This window comes from Hemitrygon akajei, chromosome 1 (assembly GCF_048418815.1).
Source record: "Hemitrygon akajei chromosome 1, sHemAka1.3, whole genome shotgun sequence".
Lineage (NCBI taxonomy): Eukaryota > Metazoa > Chordata > Chondrichthyes > Myliobatiformes > Dasyatidae > Hemitrygon > Hemitrygon akajei.
In genome coordinates, this window is record NC_133124.1 from 185744214 (window position 1) to 185765750 (window position 21537).

The 21537-nt window shown below is 47.5% G+C and overlaps 1 protein-coding gene across 1 annotated transcript in view; it reads right to left on the bottom strand.

Annotated features, from left to right (window-relative positions):
• gsk3ab (glycogen synthase kinase 3 alpha b) overlaps positions 1–20030 on the bottom strand; it is a 66661-nt gene extending 46631 nt beyond the window's left edge. The window contains exons 1-3 of the mRNA XM_073056077.1: positions 19838–20030; positions 5200–5387; positions 2784–2867 (exon numbers count right to left, since the gene is read on the bottom strand). Of these exons, the coding sequence (XP_072912178.1) occupies positions 2784–2867; positions 5200–5387; positions 19838–19904 (339 nt within the window). The 5' untranslated portion in view covers positions 19905–20030. The remainder of the gene's footprint in view (positions 1–2783; positions 2868–5199; positions 5388–19837) is intronic.
• Between the last annotated feature and the right edge of the window lie 1507 nt (positions 20031–21537).

Here is a 21537-nt window from a genome sequence, read left to right on the forward strand (position 1 = left end):
ACAAACTGAATGAGCTGTCTTGGTTTATGCCCTCAGAGGGTGGAGAGAGTAAGTGGTATATAACTTGACAAGGGAGCTGTGGAGATAACATCTTCTGTGGCTGGGATGTTCAGAATCAGGGCCCACTATCTCAACCAAACCTTTCTGAGAGTGTGTAGCCAAACTGGCAATAATCTTCTAAAAAATTTACCTTGGTGAGTCATTGTACTTTTGAGCAGAGATTATTATAACTGTTTACTCTCCAAATACACCAAGTCTGTGAGGATTTCGAAACATGTCATCCAACGTCATGTTCTCACAAACGTCTAGCTGGCACCAATCCAGCATGAGACGTTTCCTGGGAAAACATCTCACTGCTGTTGATAGTAAAAAATTTACTCAATGCTTCATTTGGCAGTAAAGATAATCATTACATATCTTTGTATTATGGTTGGGGTTTAAAGAATTGAAGAGTGGCACAATATGCTGCTTACCAATAAAATTTTTGCTTGTGCCATCTTGAGCATGCATGCCATAAGAGCAGAATTAGGCCAATCGGCCCCCTGAGCCTTCTCTGCCATTTCGTCATGGCTTATTTGTCATTCCTTATTATCCTTTCTTCTTCTCGTAACCTTTGATGCCCTTACTAATCAACAACCCATCAACCTGCTTTAAAGGTACCCAATGATTTGGCCTCAATGGTTGCCTATGGCAATGAGTTCCATAGATTCATCACTTTCTGGCTAAAGAAATTCCTCATCACTATTCTAAAGGGATGTACTTTTGTTCTGAGATTGTGGCCTCTGGTCCTGGATATCCCCACAATAGGAAACATCCTCTCCTTGTCCACTCTATCTAGATCTTACAATAATCAATAGGTTTCAATATGATCCCCCTCATTCCTCTAAACCAGCAACTGCAGGCCCAGAGCCATCAAAAGCCTACATTAACCCTTTCATTCCCAGGATCAGTCTGGACATTCTCCAATGTCAGCACATCCTCTCTTAGATAATGCTCAAAAATACTCCAAGTATTGTAAAGCTTTGTAAAGCCTCAACATTACATACTTGCTTTTAAATTCTAGTCCTCTCGAAATGAACACTAACATTTAATTTGCCTTCTTTACTACTGACTCAACATACAAGTTAACCTTTACAGAATCCTGCACAAGCACCTCCAAGCCCTTTCCTATCTGATTTTTGAATTTTCTCCCCGTTTAGAAAATAGTCTATGCCTTTACTCCTTCTAGCAAAGTGCACGACTATATACTTCCCTGCACTATATTCCATCTGCCACTTCTTTGCCCATTCTCCTAATCTGTCCAAGTCCTTCTGCAGTACCCCTGCTCCCTCAACACTATCTGCCCCTCCACCTATCTTTGTATTGTCCACAAAGCCATTAATTCTGTCATCCAAATCAAGTTCAAAATATATTATCAAAGCATTTAGACTTTATAGAACCTTGAAATTTGTCTCCTTACAGGCAGCCACAACACAAATAAACTCAAAAGGTCCCATTAAAAAAAGACCACCAAACACCCAATGTGCAGAAAGGGAAAAAAATGAATTGCACAGACAATAAAGGTAATAAGCAAATAGCACTGAGAACGAGAGTGAGTGCTCAGACATGAAAGCCGGAGCAACCCCACAGCCTCAGCCTCGGTGCAGCACAGAGCAGAGTAAACATCATGGAGCACTGAGCAGAACCAGTTCGACTCTTGCCTTAGGTCCTGTCCCCCTGCCTTTTCACTCCATCTGGCCCGGCGTTTCAACCATCTGAACTCCTTGCCCAAAAACCCGATGCTTGACATTTAACATAAAAAGCAGTCCTAACAGACCCATGCAGAACACCACTAGTCCCTGGCAACTAGCAGATAAGGCCCCCTGTATTCCCACTCTTTGCCTCCTGCCAATCAGCCAGTCTTCTATCGGTACCCGTATCTTTTCTGCAGTACTGCGGGCTCTTATACTGTTTAGTAGTCTCATGTGCAGCACCTTGTTAAAGGCCTGAAAATCCACTGACTCTTTGTTTATCCTGACTGTTATTTCCTCAGAGTTCCACTCAAGAAAACCAAGCCGACCTAGTTATCATGTTTTTATCATGTTCCTCCAAGTACCATGAAACCTCACCCTCAATAATTGACTCTAAAATCTTCCTAAGCACTAAAGTCAGGCTAGCTGGCCTATAATTTTTGGTATTTTACCTCCCTCCTTAAAAGGTGGAGGACAACTGCCATAGTTCGCCACCTGTGGACTCTCAACATAAGGAGCTGGCCATTTAAGACTGAGGTGAGGAGTGAATCTTGCAGAGGGCGGTGGAGCTTTGCAAGTCTCTGCCGTCTGAAAGATGCTTGGGCAGGTATGCAGACAGCAGATATTTAAAGGGATACGAGCCCACCACAGACAAATAGGACTAGGTTAGATGGGACACAAGAGATACTACAAATGATGGAAATCTGGAACGACACATACAAAATGCTGGAGGAAGAATATGCAGTAGATCAGCCAGCATCTACTGGAGCGGGTGGGGGAATAAAAAGTCACTGCTTCAGGCCGAGATCTTTTACGAGGACAGATAAAGACATGTTTGCTGCCTGGTTGCTGAGTTCCTCCATCATTTTGTGTGTGCGTAGCTTAGATGTGAATCTTGGTTGGCACAGTCTATGTGGACAAAAGGGTCTGTTTGTATGTTATATAGCTCTAGAAATGTACTATGTTTTAATGCTTCTGTACCCACGCGCCCCACCCTATACCGCCCCCTCCTCCCGCCAGTGTCTTACTGCACCCGCGCTGCACCACCTTTACCTTGTCTCCCGAGGAGTAGAAGAAGTAAAGCAACTTGACAATGTTCATGTGGTCCAGCTTCCGCATAATCTGTAGTTCTCGGTTCTGCAGGGAGAAAGCCAAATCAGCTAGAGGGTGGCGAGGGTGCCGTTCTGAGAACACAACATGGGTCAGCTACACAAAGAGATTCTGCAAATCTGGACCAACATTCACAAAATGCTGGAAGAATTCAATGTGACGCCGCATCCGTGGCGGGAGATAAAAAGACCCCGGGAGCAGTCTTGGCCCAAAACGTCAACTGTTCATTTCTATCCATTGACACTGCCTGACTTGCAAAATTGTTGCAGCACTTTGTAGTCCAGAAGATTTCCGCTCCCAGAATGCCTGTAACTGCAATCAACCTGCCCCAGTACAGTCACAATCCTGGTGCCCACACAGCAACATGGAAAACTGCCCAGGTAGATGGTGTTCACAATAAATTTTTTTTAAGAGATACAAGGCAGAGCAGGCCCTTCCAGCCTAATGACTTGCACCGCCCAGAAAACCACCTATTTAAACCATTACAGGACAACTTACAATGACCAATTAACCTACTAACAGGTACGTAGGGGAACTAAGGGCTATGGGGAAAGGTAGGTGGAGCCTAGTACATGGCCAGTTCAGCCGTGATCTTATTGAATGGCGAAGCACGGACGGGCCAAATGGCCTCCTCTGCTCCTATTACTTATGTTCTTATGTCTTTGCGTTGTGGGAGGAAACCGGAACACCCAGAGGAAACCCACGGGCTCATGGAAAGAACGTATAAACTTTCTTGCAGAGGGCCGAACTCCATCGCCAAAGCTTTTACAGCATTGTGCTAACTGCGTCGCTACCATGGTGCCCCAGTCTGGCTAATTAGTACCCAGCCAGCCCACTCTCAGCAGCACAGTGAAAGTGGCATGTCCTCACCTGTAATGTGTATGGGTTTCACTAGTCCCAGAGCTAAGCTGTAGGGGCGAGGAGAGAGAGTGAGCTGTAGAGGTGAGGAGAGAGAGTGAGCTGTAGGGGTGAGGGGAGAGAGTGAGCTGTTGGGGTGAGGAGAGAGAGTGAGCTGTAGGGGTGAGGAGAGAGCGAGCTGTAGGGGTGAGGAGAGAGCGAGCTGTAAGGACGAGGAGAGAGAGTGAGCTGTAGAGGTGAGGAGAGAGAGTGAGCTGTAGAGGAGGAGAGAGAGTGAGCTGTAGAGGTGAGGAGAGAGAGTGAGCTGTAGAGGTGAGGAGAGAGTGAGCTGTAGAGGTGAGGAGAGAGTGAGCTGTAGAGGAGGAGAGAGAGTGAGCTGTAGAGGAGGAGAGAGAGTGAGCTGTAGAGGTGAGGAGAGAGAGTGAGCTGTAGAGGAGGAGAGAGAGTGAGCTGTAGGGGTGAGGAGAAAGTGGCAGGTTTTGACTGAGCAGGGCATCAAGGTGCCCTGGTAAAACTGGTCAATGGGCATCAAAGGGAAAGCACAGGTGGCCGGTGCGATAGCTTGCACCAAGGGAAGTGACTGTGGTCATCAGTTACTTCAACCCTAGCATGCCACTGCAGTTCCTCAGCACAGTGACCTGGGCCCAAACAACTTCAGCTGCTTCATCCGTGGCCTTCCCAGGAGCAAAGGAGACTGATGAGGAGCTTACAAGATCATGAAAGTCTTAAGTAGTGTAAGATAGCTGGTACCTTTATCCCCAGGGTGAGCAAGGATATGCACTAAAGGTGAGAGGATAAGTTCAAAGGAGATGTGTAAGACAAGTTTTTTATAAAACACAGACTGGAATGCGTTGCCTGGGGTAATGGTGACAGCTGATATGGCAGAAGTTTTTAAAGAGGCTCTTTGATAGGATATGAATGGGTAGTGAAAGGAGTGATATGGACATTTAGTTGGCAGAAGGGTTTAGTAGTATTTAATTAGTTTGGCACTGTATGTACTGTTGACCTGTCTGTCAAAAGTTGGGGAGTTCACTGACCACGCAACCCCTCAATGAACTAGCTCACACCTGTAGCTGATAAAACCGTTCAGGCATGGGCTGAGAAGTGACAAATAATATCCGAGCCTGGCAATTGATTATATCCGTTCCTCGGGTCACACTAACTCCCCTCGCCATTCAATTACCTCAGCCTACATCAATGACCTGGAGCAACAAGAACCCCAGCTACATAAAAACTATGGCTCGGAGGTCTGGCTTTCCTGTAGTGAAAGACCCACTTCTTGACACCTCAGAAACTTTCCACCAGCTACATGGCGCAGTCCAGTTATACTGTGCAGGTCCCACGCTGCACAGACAGCAAGATACAAGGTATATGAAGCAGGACATATACTGCATGGACAGCAACACAAGCAGGTCATGCATTAGGCAGGCCGTATGCCGGACAGGTCAGGGACACCCACCAACTCTCCCCTCTGCACCTTACCCCTGCTCCTTCTGCTCACCTTGAACCGCCTGTCCTGCAGAACCTTTTTGATGGCGATGAGCTCTCCAGTCTCCACCAGCTTGGCCTGGTACACCACGCCGAAGGACCCGTTACCGATGATCTTAATATCTGTGTAGGATACTTCCTTGGGAATGTCGGACCCATGACCTGGCGTGGCCATCACTGTTACCATCTTATTACCATCTCCTGCAATCCAGAAGCAAGTTGCCGGTTACCTCGATGCAACGCTCAGCGCCTCGCATCCCAGTACTCCATTGAAGTTGACAAACAATACAGCCTCCACCCCCACACCCTCCCGGTTCCACACTCATCCTACCAACAGAAACATGCTTTTCCTCCCAGATCAGGCGCACAGCAACCATTTGCTTCCTCACCACGATTTACCGCCACAGTGATCTCAAACCACACCAGGGACAGTTAGCACCATCAACACATGCAGTCCCACTCGTCCCAGCCCATTCCCCTTGGAGCAACAGCCCGACTTCCAACAGCTTCATCCAGCTCCCATCCTCCATCAGCACTTTCCCCACCCTTCCAGCGACAGCCACGGCCAACATTCTGCTGGGGGGACTCAGTGACTCCAGCAGCACCTACGGGAGGCTGGTGGATGCATTGATGTTTAGGTTCAAAGTCATCTCGCTGCAGGACTTGAAAACAGCCAGTGACGTGACCTATGATGCCCCAGGCTTCCTGTACATGGACAGGGTAGCATAGCCCTGCTGGAATCTGGTCCCAGCAGTACCACCATCATGGCGCCCTACGTCCTGGAATATCCCATTACCAACTATCCACCTGAGTCTGGAATATCCCCTCACTACTACCCCACCACTGTCCCCAGTCCCATCGTTACTACTCCAAAACACTCCGGGATATCACATCATTGCCCCTAGACGTGTTCGGCCAACCCTGTGAAGTACCAGCACTGACTCCAGACCCACTGTCACACTCTCCCGGCTGCGGGGGACGTATCACCATCGCTTCCCAAGCCACGGGGACATCCTATCACCACTCCCCCAGATGCACTGTCACCACTCTCCCAGTCTCTGGGACATCCCTCCATCACCACTCCCTACCTCTGGCAGTTGCATATGGTCAATCCACCCCCACCCAGTCCACCCCTGTGGCAAAGTACGCCAGGGCAATGCTGCCCACTTTCAGGACTGGAGGCGAGAGTATTAATCATCCATCCCACCGCTATGGGACAGGGAATGCCGTGCCACAGGAGGGATGGCAAGGGGGCAGCACGGATCTGCAGGAGGGGCAGCGAGGAGGGAGCACGGATCCGCAGGAGGGACGGTGAGGGGGAAGAACGGATCTGCAGGAGGGACGGCAAGGGGGCAGCACGGATCCGCAGGAGGGGTGGCGAGGGGGAAGAACGGATCTGCAGGAGGGGCGGTGAGGAGGTAGAAAGGATCTGCAGGAGGGGCAGCGAGGAGGGAGCACAGCGCTGCAGGAGGGGCGGCGAGGAGGTAGAATGGATCTGCAGGAGGGATGGCGAGGAGGGAGCACAGCGCTGCAGGAGGGGCGGCGAGGAGGTAGAATGGATCTGCAGGAGGGGCGGTGAGGAGGTAGAATGGATCTGCAGGAGGGGCGGCGAGGAGGGAGAACTGCGCTGCAGGAGGGGTGGCAAGGAGGGAGCACGGATCTGCAGGAGGGACGGTGAGGAGGTAGAAAGGATCTGCAGGAGGGGCAGCGAGGAGGTAGAAAGGATCTGCAGGAGGGACGGCGAGGAGAAAGAACGGATCTGCAGGAGGGGTGGCAAGGAGGGAGCACGGATCTGCAGGAGGGGGCAAGGAGGGAGCACAGCACTGCAGGAGGGGTGGCAAGGAGGGAGCACGGATCTGCAGGAGGGGGCAAGGAGGGAGCACAGCGCTGCAGGAGGGGTGGCAAGGAGGGAGCACGGATCTGCAGGAGGGGGGCAAGGAGGGAGCACGGATCTGCAGGAGGGGCGGCGAGGAGATAGAACGGATCCGCAGGAGGGGCGGCGAGGAGAAAGAACGGATCTGCAGGAGGGAGTTGTGAGGATGTGCCACATTGCTGGAGGGGCTGTGAGGTTGGCAGCAGAGCTGAAGTCCTGTCTGAGGAGCCAGCCTCCCAGCTGGGTCTCTGTAATTCAGAGACACTGAGGGGAGGGAGCTTCCTCACAGCAGGTCCCAGCACTGAGAAGCCAAAGTCAGATGGTCCATGTGACACCTGGAGTGGATTTTCCTTCCAAGAGAGGCATCCTATTCGAACAGACGAGCCATGCTGGGGGTGTGAAGTTCTGAGAAAAATCAGCACCTCTCTGTGACATCAACACCTCCCTCTATTACCCAGTGCCCAGGGAACAATGCAGGCTGCAGCCCACTAGGCACAGCGAAACATGGACCAGTGTGTACAACACACAGTCTCTCTGTGACAGGCGGATTTGCTCCAGGGCTCTGGTTTCCACCAACGTTCAGGGTTAGTGGCCCCTTGTGTAGTAAGCTAGCAGGATTGAAGGGGATTTGGTGGAACAGGTTGTGGGCTATAATAGTGGGGGAATTGAATTATTCAGCCACAGAGCATGGAAACATGACATTTGGTCCACTACATCCATACAGACAAGTGAGAAAACATCCCATCTTCCAGCGCAGGAGCCTGAAGAGCCACACTCAACGTTTTAGGAACAGCTTCTTCCCCTCCATCATCAGATTCAAATGGGCCAAGAAACCATGAACACTAACTCACTATTCATCTTTCTGTGTGCCATTTATAGCAACTTTTATGACAAATTTCCCAACATATGTCAGTGAATATTAATCCTAACCGGATTCTGTCCAGACTGTTAGTGACTGTTTCTACCACTCAAATCTGTTACTCTCCCCAACAACACTTCCACCCACTATGACCTACCCCTCCACATTCCCCACCATTCCTGTCAGTGACCTTATGTCACCCCGTGCCTTGCATCACTTTATGGATCTAAATATATTAGCTATTTTATGTATTGTAATTTATTGTGCTATTTTTTATTATTCCATTCTGAATCTTATTTCTTTTTTTTTGCACTGTTTCGGACCCGGAGCAACAATTATCTTGTCTCCTTTACACTTGCGTACTGGAAATGACATTAATCAATCTTGAATCGAAAAACTCTCTGGCAATATGTTCCGGTTATTCACCACTCACCAAGTGAGAAAGAACTCCCTCAGATCCCTCCTACCCTAAATCTACACAGTACTGTGCAAAAGTCTTAGGCACATATACGTATATAGCTAAGGTGCCTAAGACCTTTGCACAGTACTGTTGTAATTTTATGTATTGCATTGTACTGTTACTGCTGTAAAAAATAATACATTTCATGACATACGTGAGTGATGATAAGCCTGATTCTGATATGGGTCTCTATTGTGGAGTGAGAGTGGAAAGGGGACAGGGAGAGGGGAGGGAGCGGGAAGCACCAGAGAAACGTTCTGTCACGATCGAATCAAATGATCTTGCCTGGTGTCTCAGGGTTGGGTGTGTCTGCACCTACACCACACCCTGCCCCTGGCACTCCTCAGGCACCTGTCCCACACCCTTCCCGCGGTGCTCCACCCAGGCCATTCCCAACATTCTTTGTTCCCGCCAAATTTACAAACTCGCTCTCCACTCCACGTTGACAAATACAGTACTGGGCAAAAGTCTTAGGCACTCTAACTATATATATATGTGCCCAAGACATTTGCACAATATTGTACGTCTTCTAGTTTTTTGACAATGGAGAGAAGTTTCCTGGAGCTTACTCCATGCCTACCCCTCACAATTTCAAACAGCTGTAAAACATGGACAGACTAACTCGTTCATGCCAACCCAGACGTCTATCTGAACTTGTCCCATTTGCCTGTGTTGGAAGCAGAGTCACTGACAGCATATCCATCATATAGCTCAGAATCAGGTTTATTGTCATTGATATTAGTTGTGAAATCTTGTTTTATGGCAGCAGTAGTGCAGGCATAACAAATTACAGTAAAAATAGACACAAAGAGGGCAAATGAGTATTCAAGGTCATCATTAGTCGTTCAGAAATCTATCTTCATAAGGGAAGAAACTGCTCCTAAAACATTGAATGTGGGCCCTCAGGCTCCTATATCTTATCCCTAACGGTGGTAATGAGAAGAGGGCAAGTCCCAGATGGTAAGGGTCTTTAGTGATAAGTACCGCTTTCTTGATGTAGCACCTTTTGAAGGTTCCTCAGTCATGGGGAAGTTTGTACCTGTGAAGGAGCCAGATGAGTCTGCAGCCTCCTGTGATCCTGTGTATTGGAGCCTCCTTACCAACTGGCGATGCAACCAGCAGGAATGCTCTCCATGGTGTATCTGTAGCAATTTGTCTTTGGAGTCACACTGAATCTCCTCAAACTCCTATGAAGTAGAGCCACTGGTGTGACTGCACAAATGTACTGGGCTTACAACAGGTTTCTCTGAGGTGTTCACGCCCAGGAAATTGAAACTGCACACTCTTTCCACTGTTGGCCACTCAATGAGGAGTGTGTTCTAACAATTACCCACTTCCTGAAGTTCACAATCAGTACCTTGGTCTTGCTGACAGAGTGCCAGGTTGTTTTGTGACACCACTTGACCTACTGGTCCTGTCCAAGTACCTCTCAATCAGTGTAACTGTACTCATCTGTACCACTGCCATTGGCAATTGATGGATATATTCACCACACTCTCTGAGAAGGTTTTCCGTCGGGCTCCTCCCCTCATCTTCCTCCTCTAGGTTCTCAAGTTTTAGACTACCTCCCACTCTATGATAAAGAGGGCGACCAATTCCTTCGACTACGTCCCTATGTAACCTCCAACATGTTGATGTAATCAAGAAGGCACGTTAGTGGCTCTACCTCGTTATGAGTTTGATGAGATTTGGCATGTCAACCAAAGACTCCAGCAAGTTTCCATTGATGTAACATGGAGATCATTCTGACTGATTCCAATACCTTCCAACACAGAGGCTCAGGGTTACAACCGGCTGCATTGGGTTGCAGTCTCAGCCAGATCCATCACAGGCATAAGTCTCCCCAGCATTGATGATATCTTCAAAACGTCATGCGTCAAGAAGGCAGCATCCTTCATTAAGGACATCAGAGGGGTGGTAATGGAGCTTGAAGACCTACACTCAGCGTTTTCAGAACACTTTCTTTTCCTCTGGTATTAGACTTCTGTATGGTCCATGAACTAATGAACATTCTTCACTATTTCTCTTTGGCACAATTAATTTATTTTTATTGTAACTTCTCACTGCAATCTTCAGGGAGGAGGTCCAGGAGCCTGAAGAGACGCACTTAATGTTTTAGGAACAGCTTCATCCCTCTCGCCATCGGGTTTCTGAACAGTTTCTAAACCTATGAATCCGACCTCGCTATTCCTCTTTTGCACTATTTATTGTTTTGTTATAACTTATAGCCATTCTTTATGCTTTGCAGTAGATTACTGCCGCAAAACAACGAATTTCCAAATACAGCAATGATAATAAACCAGATTCGGATTCTCTCCTTGTAACTGAAACACTAAATCCCATGCGACACCTTCTTCTGCATCCTCCTTCCAGGGCCTCCACGTTCTGAGTCAGCAGAGGCTTCATGGGCCAAATGGCTTATTTGTAAGGAAACAGGCACAGTTGGACACTACCAGACAGTTCCTATCAACCTCACCTCACGAAAAATGCGAAGGTCCCAAGGAGGGAGCAAAAGTAGTGCGCGGTGTGAACTCACCAACGCCCTAGAGTCCGAACAAGACTGCTTTAAGTTTGTACGCCACTCCTCTTCACTAAAGGCTGCCGTTTCACTGGCTCTCCAAATGAGTCACTGCAGCCGCTTGTGAACTTTGTATTTTTGAAGGGGGGGGGGGGGGTGAGAGAACAGCAAAGGCATTGCTCATACACTTTTCACCATGCTGCAAGAAGGGCACATAAATCATTCCAAGTGGCAGGGACTGTCGTGACAGGCAAAGGACTTGGTAAACAGGCACAGTGTACAAAAGGCGTCCAATGCCAGTTTGGACACTACCGAACAATTCTTAACAACCTCACCTCCTGAAAGACACGAAGGTCCCAAGGAGGGAATAGTGAGATTCAACAGAAAGGCCCCAGGAACGGGAAGATTTCAGCTTCCGCGGGGGAAGCCCTGGCACAGAGGGGGAGACTGAGGTTTGGTGATGTACAACTGGGCAAACTGGTGGAGGAGTCACGAAGGCATAAAACTTCAGGAGGAAGGGCATCTCTGCATGGAGAGGGAAGGGGGAACAATTTGCAGGGCTGCAGGGGGTAAGGTCATAGGGCAAATGGCCCCTCTTGTAAGCCAGACTGCTATTCATGATTCCTTTGGGCTATGAAACAGACCCTGAACAATGTTACAGTCCAAGGAGATGGGAGAGGTGGCTTCCAACTTCACAAAACAATGGAGACCAAGCCAGCTTCATCACAGGCACAACCCTCCTCACCATCGAGGACTCTGCATGCCTCCTCACCGCCACCCGAGATTCTGTTGTTGGCAGAACCTCAGGTGGTGATGGGGAGGCATACAAGAGTAACGTTGGCGAGTTGACTGGTGTGGCAAAAGCAACCTCTCACTTAATGTCAGCAAGACCGAGGAACTGATTGCGGACTTCAGAAAGAGGAAGCCGAGAGAATGTACATCAGTTCTCACTGAGGGGTCAGCGGTGGAAAGAGTGTAGCAGCTTCAAAGTCCTGGGCATCAACATCTCAGAGGACCTATCCTGGGACCAACGTATTGATGCAATCACAACGGCGGCACACAGTGGCTCCACTTCATTAGGAGATTGCGGAGCTTTGGTGTATCACCAGAGTCTGGTAAATTTCTACAGATGTACGATGAAGAACATTCTGATTGGTTGCATCACCGCCTAGTACAGAGACCTCACCGCAAAGGATTCAAAGAGACTGTAGAGTAGTGTAGACTCAGACATCTCCATTACAGGCAAAGCATCCCCACCACTGACAAAATCTTCAAAAATAATTATGGGTACCTCAAAGAGGTGGCATCCATCATTAAGGACCCTAACCGCTGATGTAATGCCCTCTTCTCATTACCACCATCGAGGAAGTGGTACAGGAGCCTTAACAACTACACTCAGTGTTCGGGCAGGAGGTACAGGAGACTGAAGACAAAACACTCAGCGTTTAAAGGAACAGCTTCTTCCCCCTCTGCCACCAGATTTCCGAATGAATCCATGGATATGACTTCACTATTCCTCTTTTTGTTCCATTATAATAATTTTATTTCTTTTTTTACACTGCTGCCATAAAACAAAAAATTTCACTTAATGTAAGACTTTAATGCAAGGTCTTTTCACTGAATGTAAGAATAAACCTGACTCTAAACTGCAACATTGGGCTTACTTGCAAAGGTCCTGGGATATAAACATCGAGACTTTGTGATGTACCAAACAGGGCATCTGGAGAGATGGCACACGCGGGTAAAACTGCTGCCTCTCAGCTCCAGAGTCTTGGATTTGATCCCGACCTCTGGCACCACGTGTGTGAAGTTTGTGCATTCTCGTTGTAAGTCTGTGGGTGAGGTTACCCAGGGTGATGCAGTGTCCTGCCATGCCCCAAAGGTGTTCAGGTCAGTGCATTAATGGGCTGCTGTAAATTGCCCAGCACCCCCCCACCCCACCGAAATTGCTAGGGGCAGAATCTAGTGGTGAGTGGGGAGTTAACAGAAATGAGGGCAAAATAAATTGGGATCAGCATAGGATGGTGTGCACTTGGTGAGACCGCACTGTGATCTTATTGAGTGTTAGAGCAGGCTCTGGGGGTTGATTAACCATTCTTGTATTTCCACTAAATCTTATACTGAAAATCCTTCACATTGGAAAGGAAAGGTTGGGATGTTGGGATGGGGGAAGCTTCCTCCCTCCCGCTCTCTCTCTCTCTCACACACGCACGCGCAGGGTTAGACCTAGAGTGAAGCGCATTCAACACCATCCCATCAAACACTCTCAGGGTCAAACAAAGGATGAAGCTCTCTCAACACTGTCCTGTCACAAATTCACAGGGGTAAGCAGGGAAATTATTGCAAAAGACTCTTTGGTAAAGGATTTACACGCTAGGACTTCACAGGAGTAGTCAGCATTGATTTGTGTAGTGGAGGTCACGTCTTAAGAATTTGATTGAGGTTTGTGAAGGGTGATATAAAGACGATAGAAGAGAGTAGGGCAAAGGATGATGGCTACAAAGATTTCATTAAGCATGCAATAAAGTCTCTCGTGAGAGGCTAATCCCACAGTAACTTGGTAGGCAGGCTTTCAAAATTAGTTCAGCCATAGAAAACAGAGAGCAGTGGTGGGTGTTATCCTGTCTGGAGGTCTGTGACTAGTGATGTTCCTCGGGGATCAGTGATGGGACCTCTAGTTGTGATGACTTTGGGTATGTGCAGGTGCGATGATTAGTTAACTTTGCAGACAACACACAACTTGGTGGAGCTATGGATAGTGAGTAAGAATACAGCAGGATATAGATCAGATGGAAATAAGGGTAGAGAAATGGCAAATGGGAGTTTAATCAGTGTGAGATGTTACACTTTGGGAGGTCAAATGTAAGAGAAATATACACAGTAAAATGTTAGGATCATTGGTGTATACAGGGATCTCAGGGTGTAAGTAACAGAAACAGACAGGAAGGTGAAGAATGCGACAGCATTCCTACTTTCATTAGTCAGGGCACTGCAGATAAAAATAAGGAAGTAATTTTGTAGCTGTATAAAACTCTGGTCAGGCCACATTTGAAGTATTGTGAGCAGTTGTTGTGTTTTCTCTGGAGTTGTCAGAGGATCTATCCTGGACATCACACTTTCAAACAACCACGATGAAAGGCATGCCAGCAGCTATACTTCAGTTAGAATTTGAGAAGATTTGTTATGTCACCTGAGATTCCAGCAAATTTCTACAGATGTATGGTGGAAAGCATTCGGACTGGTTGCATCACCTCCTGGTATGGAGGCTCCAATGCACAGGAGCAAGAGAGAATAACGAGAGATCAAGATAGAAGGAAGAGAGAATTATAGGAGGCAGAAAGCTGAAAAGCAGGACCTCCAGGGTAGTAGTCTCTGGGATTGTTGCCTGTGCCACAAAACAGTGAGGGTAAAAATAGGATGATTTGCCAGATATATGTGTGTCTGAAGAATTGGTGCAGAGGGCAGGGTTTCAGATTTGTGGATCACTGGGATCTCTTCTGGGGAATGTATGACCTGTACACATGAACCTGAATCCTCACAGGCAGGATCGCTAGAGCAGTAGGGGAGGGTTTAAACTGATTTGGCCAGGGTGATGGGAACTGGAGAGATAGGGCTGAGGATGGTTTACAAGCAGAGGTAGTGTGCAGTGAGACTGAACCGGCAGATGATAAGGCAAATTGCATTTGGTGGGATGAGTTAAGGAAGCAGAGAATCTGCAGAAGAACTCAAGACACATTAGAAGTGGCAGGTGGAATATAGTGTGTTGTCATGCACTTTGATAGAAGGAATAAAGACGTAGACCATTTTCTAAATGGAGAGAATGGCCCAGGCTGAGCAGACAGCTCAGAAACCCCATCACCAAGAACAACAAAGGAAAACAGGGGGTCTGTGGACAACCCTTCCCCTGAATTATCTTTGGAAATGTGTTGTCATTCTTTGATCACTGCCGGGTCTGAATTTAATGCAGACAACTGTGAGGTGGTTGGGTTGAGCATTGGGAGTACAAACCAAGGAAGGACTTACACTACTAAGATGTGTGGTAGAACAGGCGGATCTGGGAATACAGTCACTGGGCAGCATGGTCTAGGCCTGGAGCTTTTTGCAGCAACAGTGCCCGGCTACCATACGCTGCTTAGACATCTTAAATGCAGCCCAGATCAGAGGCAAGAGCTGATTACGCTCTCTCTCGCTGCAATGTTCTCTCCTCTCTCTCCACGGTGCCGAGCCTTTCTCTGTTCCATCATTTGGTCAATTTAAACACAGGCTCAGATAGACCGAAAACAGCGTGTTGGAATCTGGGGAGAGAGCCATTTTGCTCATTCTCCGCAATGGACATCTCCATGGCACTGAGGGCATGAAGCCTGCCCCAGCTGCTGTGCTCCATGTCTGCTAATACGATGAACTGATAAGTGAGGCTTTGGGCCTACTCTGGGCTGCTCCAGGGTTTGGACCTGAGAACTCAATTTTGGTTCAGAATGCTGTAGTTTGTTTCAATTATTTACAATTTGTATTTTTTTTCTTTCTCTTGCGCATCGAGTGTCGGTTTTTAATTTTTATTCTTACTCTTTTTTTTCCCTTAATTGGGTTCTTTCTGGTTTCATAGCTGCAGGGTGCAAGGTGAAATATTTAAGAATCTGAAAGGGCACCTCGTCATTTGGAGGGTAGTGTGAAAGTTTGGATAGGCACAGCGCTGAGAGGGGTTTGGAAGACTATGGTCCGGGTCCAGGTACATGGAACTGTAGAAGACCAGGCTAGCATGGACTGGATGGGCCTAAAGGCCTAGTTCTCTACTATGGGACTCTGACTCTATCTCCCCCCAAGAGCAACGTCAGTGGACCAAGTCATGGCTCACCAACACCTTCACGGCTCAAAATGAAAATTTATTATCAGAGCACATCTATATCACCACATACAACCCTGAGATTCCTCTTCCTGTGGGAAAACTCAACAAATCTATAGAACAGTAACTGCAAACAGGATCCGTAAACATCAGGAACTGTAAACTGTCAACAAACAGTGCACATGTAGATATAAATAAATAACGAGCATGAAATCGTAATATAACAGAGTCCTTAAATGAGTATAGTTATCCCCTTTTGTTCTAGAGTCTGATGGTTAAGGGGTAGTAACTGTTCTTGAACTTGGTGGTGCGAGCCCTGAGGTTTTTGTAACTTCTGCCTGATGGCAACAGTGAGAAAAGAGCAGTGTCTGGGTGGTGAAGATCTTTGGTGATGAATGCTGCTTCTCTACAGCAACATTTCATGTAGATGTGCTCAATGGTTGGAAGGTTTTACCCATGAGGTACTGGGTTGAATCCACTATCTTTTGTAGGTTTTTCTGCTCGAAGGCAGTGCTGTTCCCATACCAGGCCATAATGCACCCAGTCAGCACACTTCCCACCACACACCTACAGAAGTTTGCCACAGTTTTTGATGACGTATCAAACCACCGCAGTCTCGAGTAAGTAGAGGCGCTTTCTTTGCAAAAATATTTATACGATGTGTCCAGGAAAGTGAAAGAGATAGTGACACCTAAGAATTTAAAGTCATTGACCCTCTTTACCTCTGATCCTCCATTGATTATGGACCGCTGGTTTCCCTCTCCTGAAGTCTACAATCAGTCCCTTGGTCTGGCTGACATTGAGTGAGAGTTTGTTGTTATTATACCACTCAGCAAAGTTTTCAATCTCCCTCCTGTATGCTGATTCAGCCCACAACAGTGGTGTTGTCAGCAAACTTGGTGCTGGTGCTGGTGCTGCACTTAGCCACACAGTCATAGGCATAAAGCGAGTAGAGCAGGGGGCTGAGTACTCATCCCCGTGGTGCTCCTGTACTGATGGACATTGTGAAGGAGATGTTTTGCCAATCTGAACTGTCTTTAAGGGAGGAAATCCAGGATTCAATTGCACAAGGGGGTACTGATGCCCAGATCTTGGAGTTTACTGATTAGTTTTGAGGGGATGATGTTGTAAAATACTGAGATGTAATTGATAAAGAGAATCCTGATATGTGCATCTTTGCTGTCCAGTATTTTGCAAAGAAGCAACAAGATAGCATCTGCTTTCCCATGGACAACGAAAGACGGTAATAAATGCAGGCCTTGTCAGCAATACCAATAACACCAAATGTGAATGAAGGCATCTAACTTAGTGTTTCCCTTCTGAACTACCTCCATTAACCCTCAGTGATTCCCATGCCCACGCACAGAAATAGCTTTTAATCTCTCACTATTATGCCATCGACATCTGCTCATACATCAGGCTGAGACTTGCCTTCTTGTTACTTTACTATTATATCTGATTACTGGATTGACAACCTGAAAGCAAGCTTCAGACACTCTAGCTTTCCTCTTCAAGACCACGAGATTGATCAAACACTCTCTCTCCCCCTCCCCCACCCCGACTTCCCTTGGGTCAGCCTAGCTCATCTTACCTGAGAATACCCATATCTTCCACACTCGAAGCTGGAACAGGATCCTCTCCTGTAATATATGCCAGTCACCCTTCATTTCCAACAAATGCCAATGACTTAACTCCACCGACTGAAGATGCAGGGATCTCAGACATTTAACCCACACACACATATCTGAAAACACCACTCCTTCCCAGTCCAAGATAAGGCAATTAAGATATTAACCTGTTGCTGGTATATCACTGAACCATACCCCCTTGAACTTTACGCTAGCAGTTGGGTGTGGAAGGCCATTGGGACAGCCAGGGAAGAGATAAACCATCAAGCATATGATCAGCTCAATCCAAGGCCAATCAGGAAGGTGATAAGTGTTGCCAAGGTGACACACACATAGGTGGAAGAGGAAGAAATCAGAAACGCGTCCTCCCCGGTTTACAAACAGCTGACCTACCGGAGGTGGGGTGTTAGTAAATTTGCAAATGACACAAAAGTTGGAGGTGCTGTGTGTAGTGTAGACGTTTGCAGGCTACATTAGAACATTGACAGGACGCACAGCTGGGCTGAGTAGTTGCAGATTGAGTTCAACCTGGAAAAGTGTGAAGTGATACATTTTGGAAAGTCAAATAGCAGGATTCTTAGCAGTGTGGAGGAACAGAGAGATCTTGGGGGTGCACACCCACAGATCCCTCATACTTACCATGCAAGTTGATAGGGTGGTAGTAGAGGCAGAAACATTAAGAACATTTAAGTGACTCTTAGAAAGGTGGAAAGGATGAAAGAAAAATGGAAGTCTATGTGGGAGGGAAGGGCTTGATGCATCTTGGAGTAGGTTTAAAAGGTTATTCAACACTGTGGGCCGAGGGCCTGTACAATGCTGTCCTGTTCGACGTATAGCGCTTTTAGGACTTGGGTAGGATGGTTTTGCCACGTGCTGTGCATTTCAATGTTTCTTCACTGCCCCTCTCCCTCCCAAACTGCAACAATCAGGGGCTGGGTGGGTGCCCAGCTAGGTGCGCTGGGCAGATCCATTCATTAAGGGCTGCTAATGGCTACTCTCCCCATGACTGCAATCTCTATCACCCCTGCTTCTCACACATACACACAAACGTATTCATAACATACCAGTACAAAACTTTCTAGTCTGAGACTAGAACTGCGGGACATAGCCTCAAAAATTTAGGACGGAGATGAGAAGGAACTGCTTTTCCCAAAGAGTGGTGAATCTGTGGAATTCTTTGCCCAGTGAAACAGTGGAGGCTACCTCAATAAATATAATTAAGACAAGGTTGGATAGATTTTTGCTTATATAATATATATTACTCAAATGACCACAATATCACAGCAATACTATGATGTGAACAAAATCAGGCCATTCAGCCCATTGAGTCTGCTCTGCCATTCAATTATGACTGGTTTATTTGTCCTCTCAACTCCATTCTCCTACCTTTGCCCCAAAAACCTTTTACCACTCTCCCCTTAAAACGTACTGTAACTACTTTCAATATTCTATTGGGCAAAAAAAAACACAAAAGCCTGAAGTATGTACGACCAGGCTCACTGACAGCTTGTAGCATGTTGTTATAAAAGCTTTGATTGGTTCCCAGGTACAATAAGATGAACTCTTGGCCTCACAATCTACCTCGTTTCCCCTCTACTTTCTGGATCCAGAGTAAGAATTATTGTTTCCTTTACACATGTCTACTGGAAATGCCATTAAACAATCTTGAACCTTATGATCTTGCAACTTGTCGTTTACCTTCACTGCACTTTCTCTGTAGCTGTTACACTTTATTCTGTATTCTGTTATTTAACTTATTCTATCTGAATGCACCGTGTAATGATCTGATCTGTATGCAAGAGACACGTTTCGTTGCATCTTGGTACATGACAGAAACCAATTCCGATCAAAAAGAGAGTACTCCAGTGGCGGGGGTCACATCTCACACAGTCATCCCAGACCCAGGATATCAATGTTCAGTTCCATTCATAGAAGTAGCAGCCTATGTCTGTACCCAGCAAGACCCAGGCACAGGCTGACAAGTGACACTGAGTGCCAGAGGGTCATCCCCAACAAAAGGAAGTCCTACCAACTACCTTTGAACTCCAAGGCTTTTCCATCACTGAGTTCCTCCATCACCAGAAACTCAGTTGGATCAGCCACTGACCTAGTCAAAGATTCATCTAAAGGCACAACTCCAACTCTCTCTATCCCCCTCCCATCGCCTACATCCCCCACCCTCTCCCAACACCCCTTAACTTCCTTCGCCCCTCCCTTCAAGTTCCCTCCACCTCTCTCCCTCCCTCTCACACTGCCCCTCGACATCCTTCGCCCCTCCCACCCCTCTGTGTAACTCTCAACCCCTCTCAGCCGCCCCTCAAACTCCCTCCCTTCACTTCCCTTCCCTCTACCTCCCTCCCCGACCACTTCCCCGGGACCTCCCTCCCACCAACCCTCATCGCTCACTGCCTCCTATTGCACCTACGTCCCTCCCACCGCCTCACCCTCCCTCTTCCCCCCCCCCGAGACTCACGAGTTTTGACGCCGGACCCCGAGGCCGCCTCGGCCCAGGCGCTCGTTCGGGGCCGGCTGCCGCTCATGTTGCGGGGGCCGCGGCCTCCCCCTCCGCGCTGTGGCTCTGCCGGGCACGGTGGGTCTCAGCGCCGGCCGTCTACCTCCAGGCTCCGCATCCCGCCGCAGGCCGCAGGCCTCCCTCAGCCCCGCCCCACCCGCGCGAAGCCTACCGGGAACAGGGAATCGGACTACAACTTCCGACGGGCTCCGCGTCCACTGGGGAGTCTCGTGCGCATGCGCAAGGGGACATTGCGCAGCATCTCGGGAAATGAATGCCACTCTGAGGAGGGAGGTTGTGTCTGTGTTTGTAATGGGGGGCCGGGTGGTTTTGGTGAGTGAGGATATAGTGAAGGGAGGGAGTAGAGAGAGTGAGGGCTTAACTAAAAGCGGGATTAGTTAGGGATCTGAACAATGAGAGGTGATAGTGGGGTATTGGAGAGTTTTGTCAGGCATGTCTACCATGAAGGATGTACATTTAGGGGTACGGTAAGTTCTGTACTGTGCGGATCCCTGCCACCCAGGTACAGGAGTATTGGGACTAGCACTGCCAGAATGGACAACAGCTTCTTCCCTCAGGCTGTAAGACTAATGAGTACCCTGCCACCACCGACTGTTTACTGTACTGTTGAGTCTTTGCATTTTACTACGGTATTTACCTCTGTTGAGCAGTAAATGCATTTTGAATTAATTTGTTAACTTACTTGTGGTAATGCTTTATTTTTTATGTGCTGTGTGTGATCTGTGTTTAGTGGGTGCACCAGAGGAGCATCGTTTCATTTGGTTGTAGGTATGTACAGATGATAATGAACTTGAACTTAACAGGAGAAAATCTGCAGAAGCTGGAAACCTGGAACAACACACACAAAATACTGGAGAAACTTAGCAGACTAGGGAAAGAATAAACAGTTGACTTTACACTATACATGTACTCCTCATTTTACACAGCCTTTGTTCACTATGACCCCTTACTGTATACAGCCCTGCTGTATCACTTCATTGTACATGGCCCCTAATATACTGCCCCTAATTTACAGTCACTTACTGCAGACCTGACTATAACTCCTCATGGTACACAGACCCCACTATAACACCTCATTGTCATTAGAAAACCTCACTGTAATAGGCCCTTCATTGTTCACAACCCCTTCAATATAACAACTAACTGTACCAGATCCCACTATAAACCTACATTCCACACTATAACCCCTCACTGTACTCATCCCTCAATATAACCCCTCACTGTAAATAAAAATGCTCACTGTATGCAGCTCTTACTATAACCTCTCATTGTACAGATCCCACATTAAACCTCACCGTACACAACCCCCTCACTCTGCACAGCCCCCACTATGATCATCACTGTACACAGACTCCACTATAACCCCTCTCTATACACAGACCCTACTGTAACCCCTCATTGTATACAGACCCCACTATAACCCCACACTATACACAAGCCCCCACTATAACCCCTTCACTGTGCACAGACCCCACTTTCACCCCTCACTGTACACTGCCCTCAGCTTAAACCCTCACTGGACACAGACACAATTATAACCTCTCACTGTATACAGACTCCACTGTAACCACCCATTGTGCATAGTCCTTCACAATCACTTGACTGTACACTACCCCCTCAGCACAACACCTCACAGTACT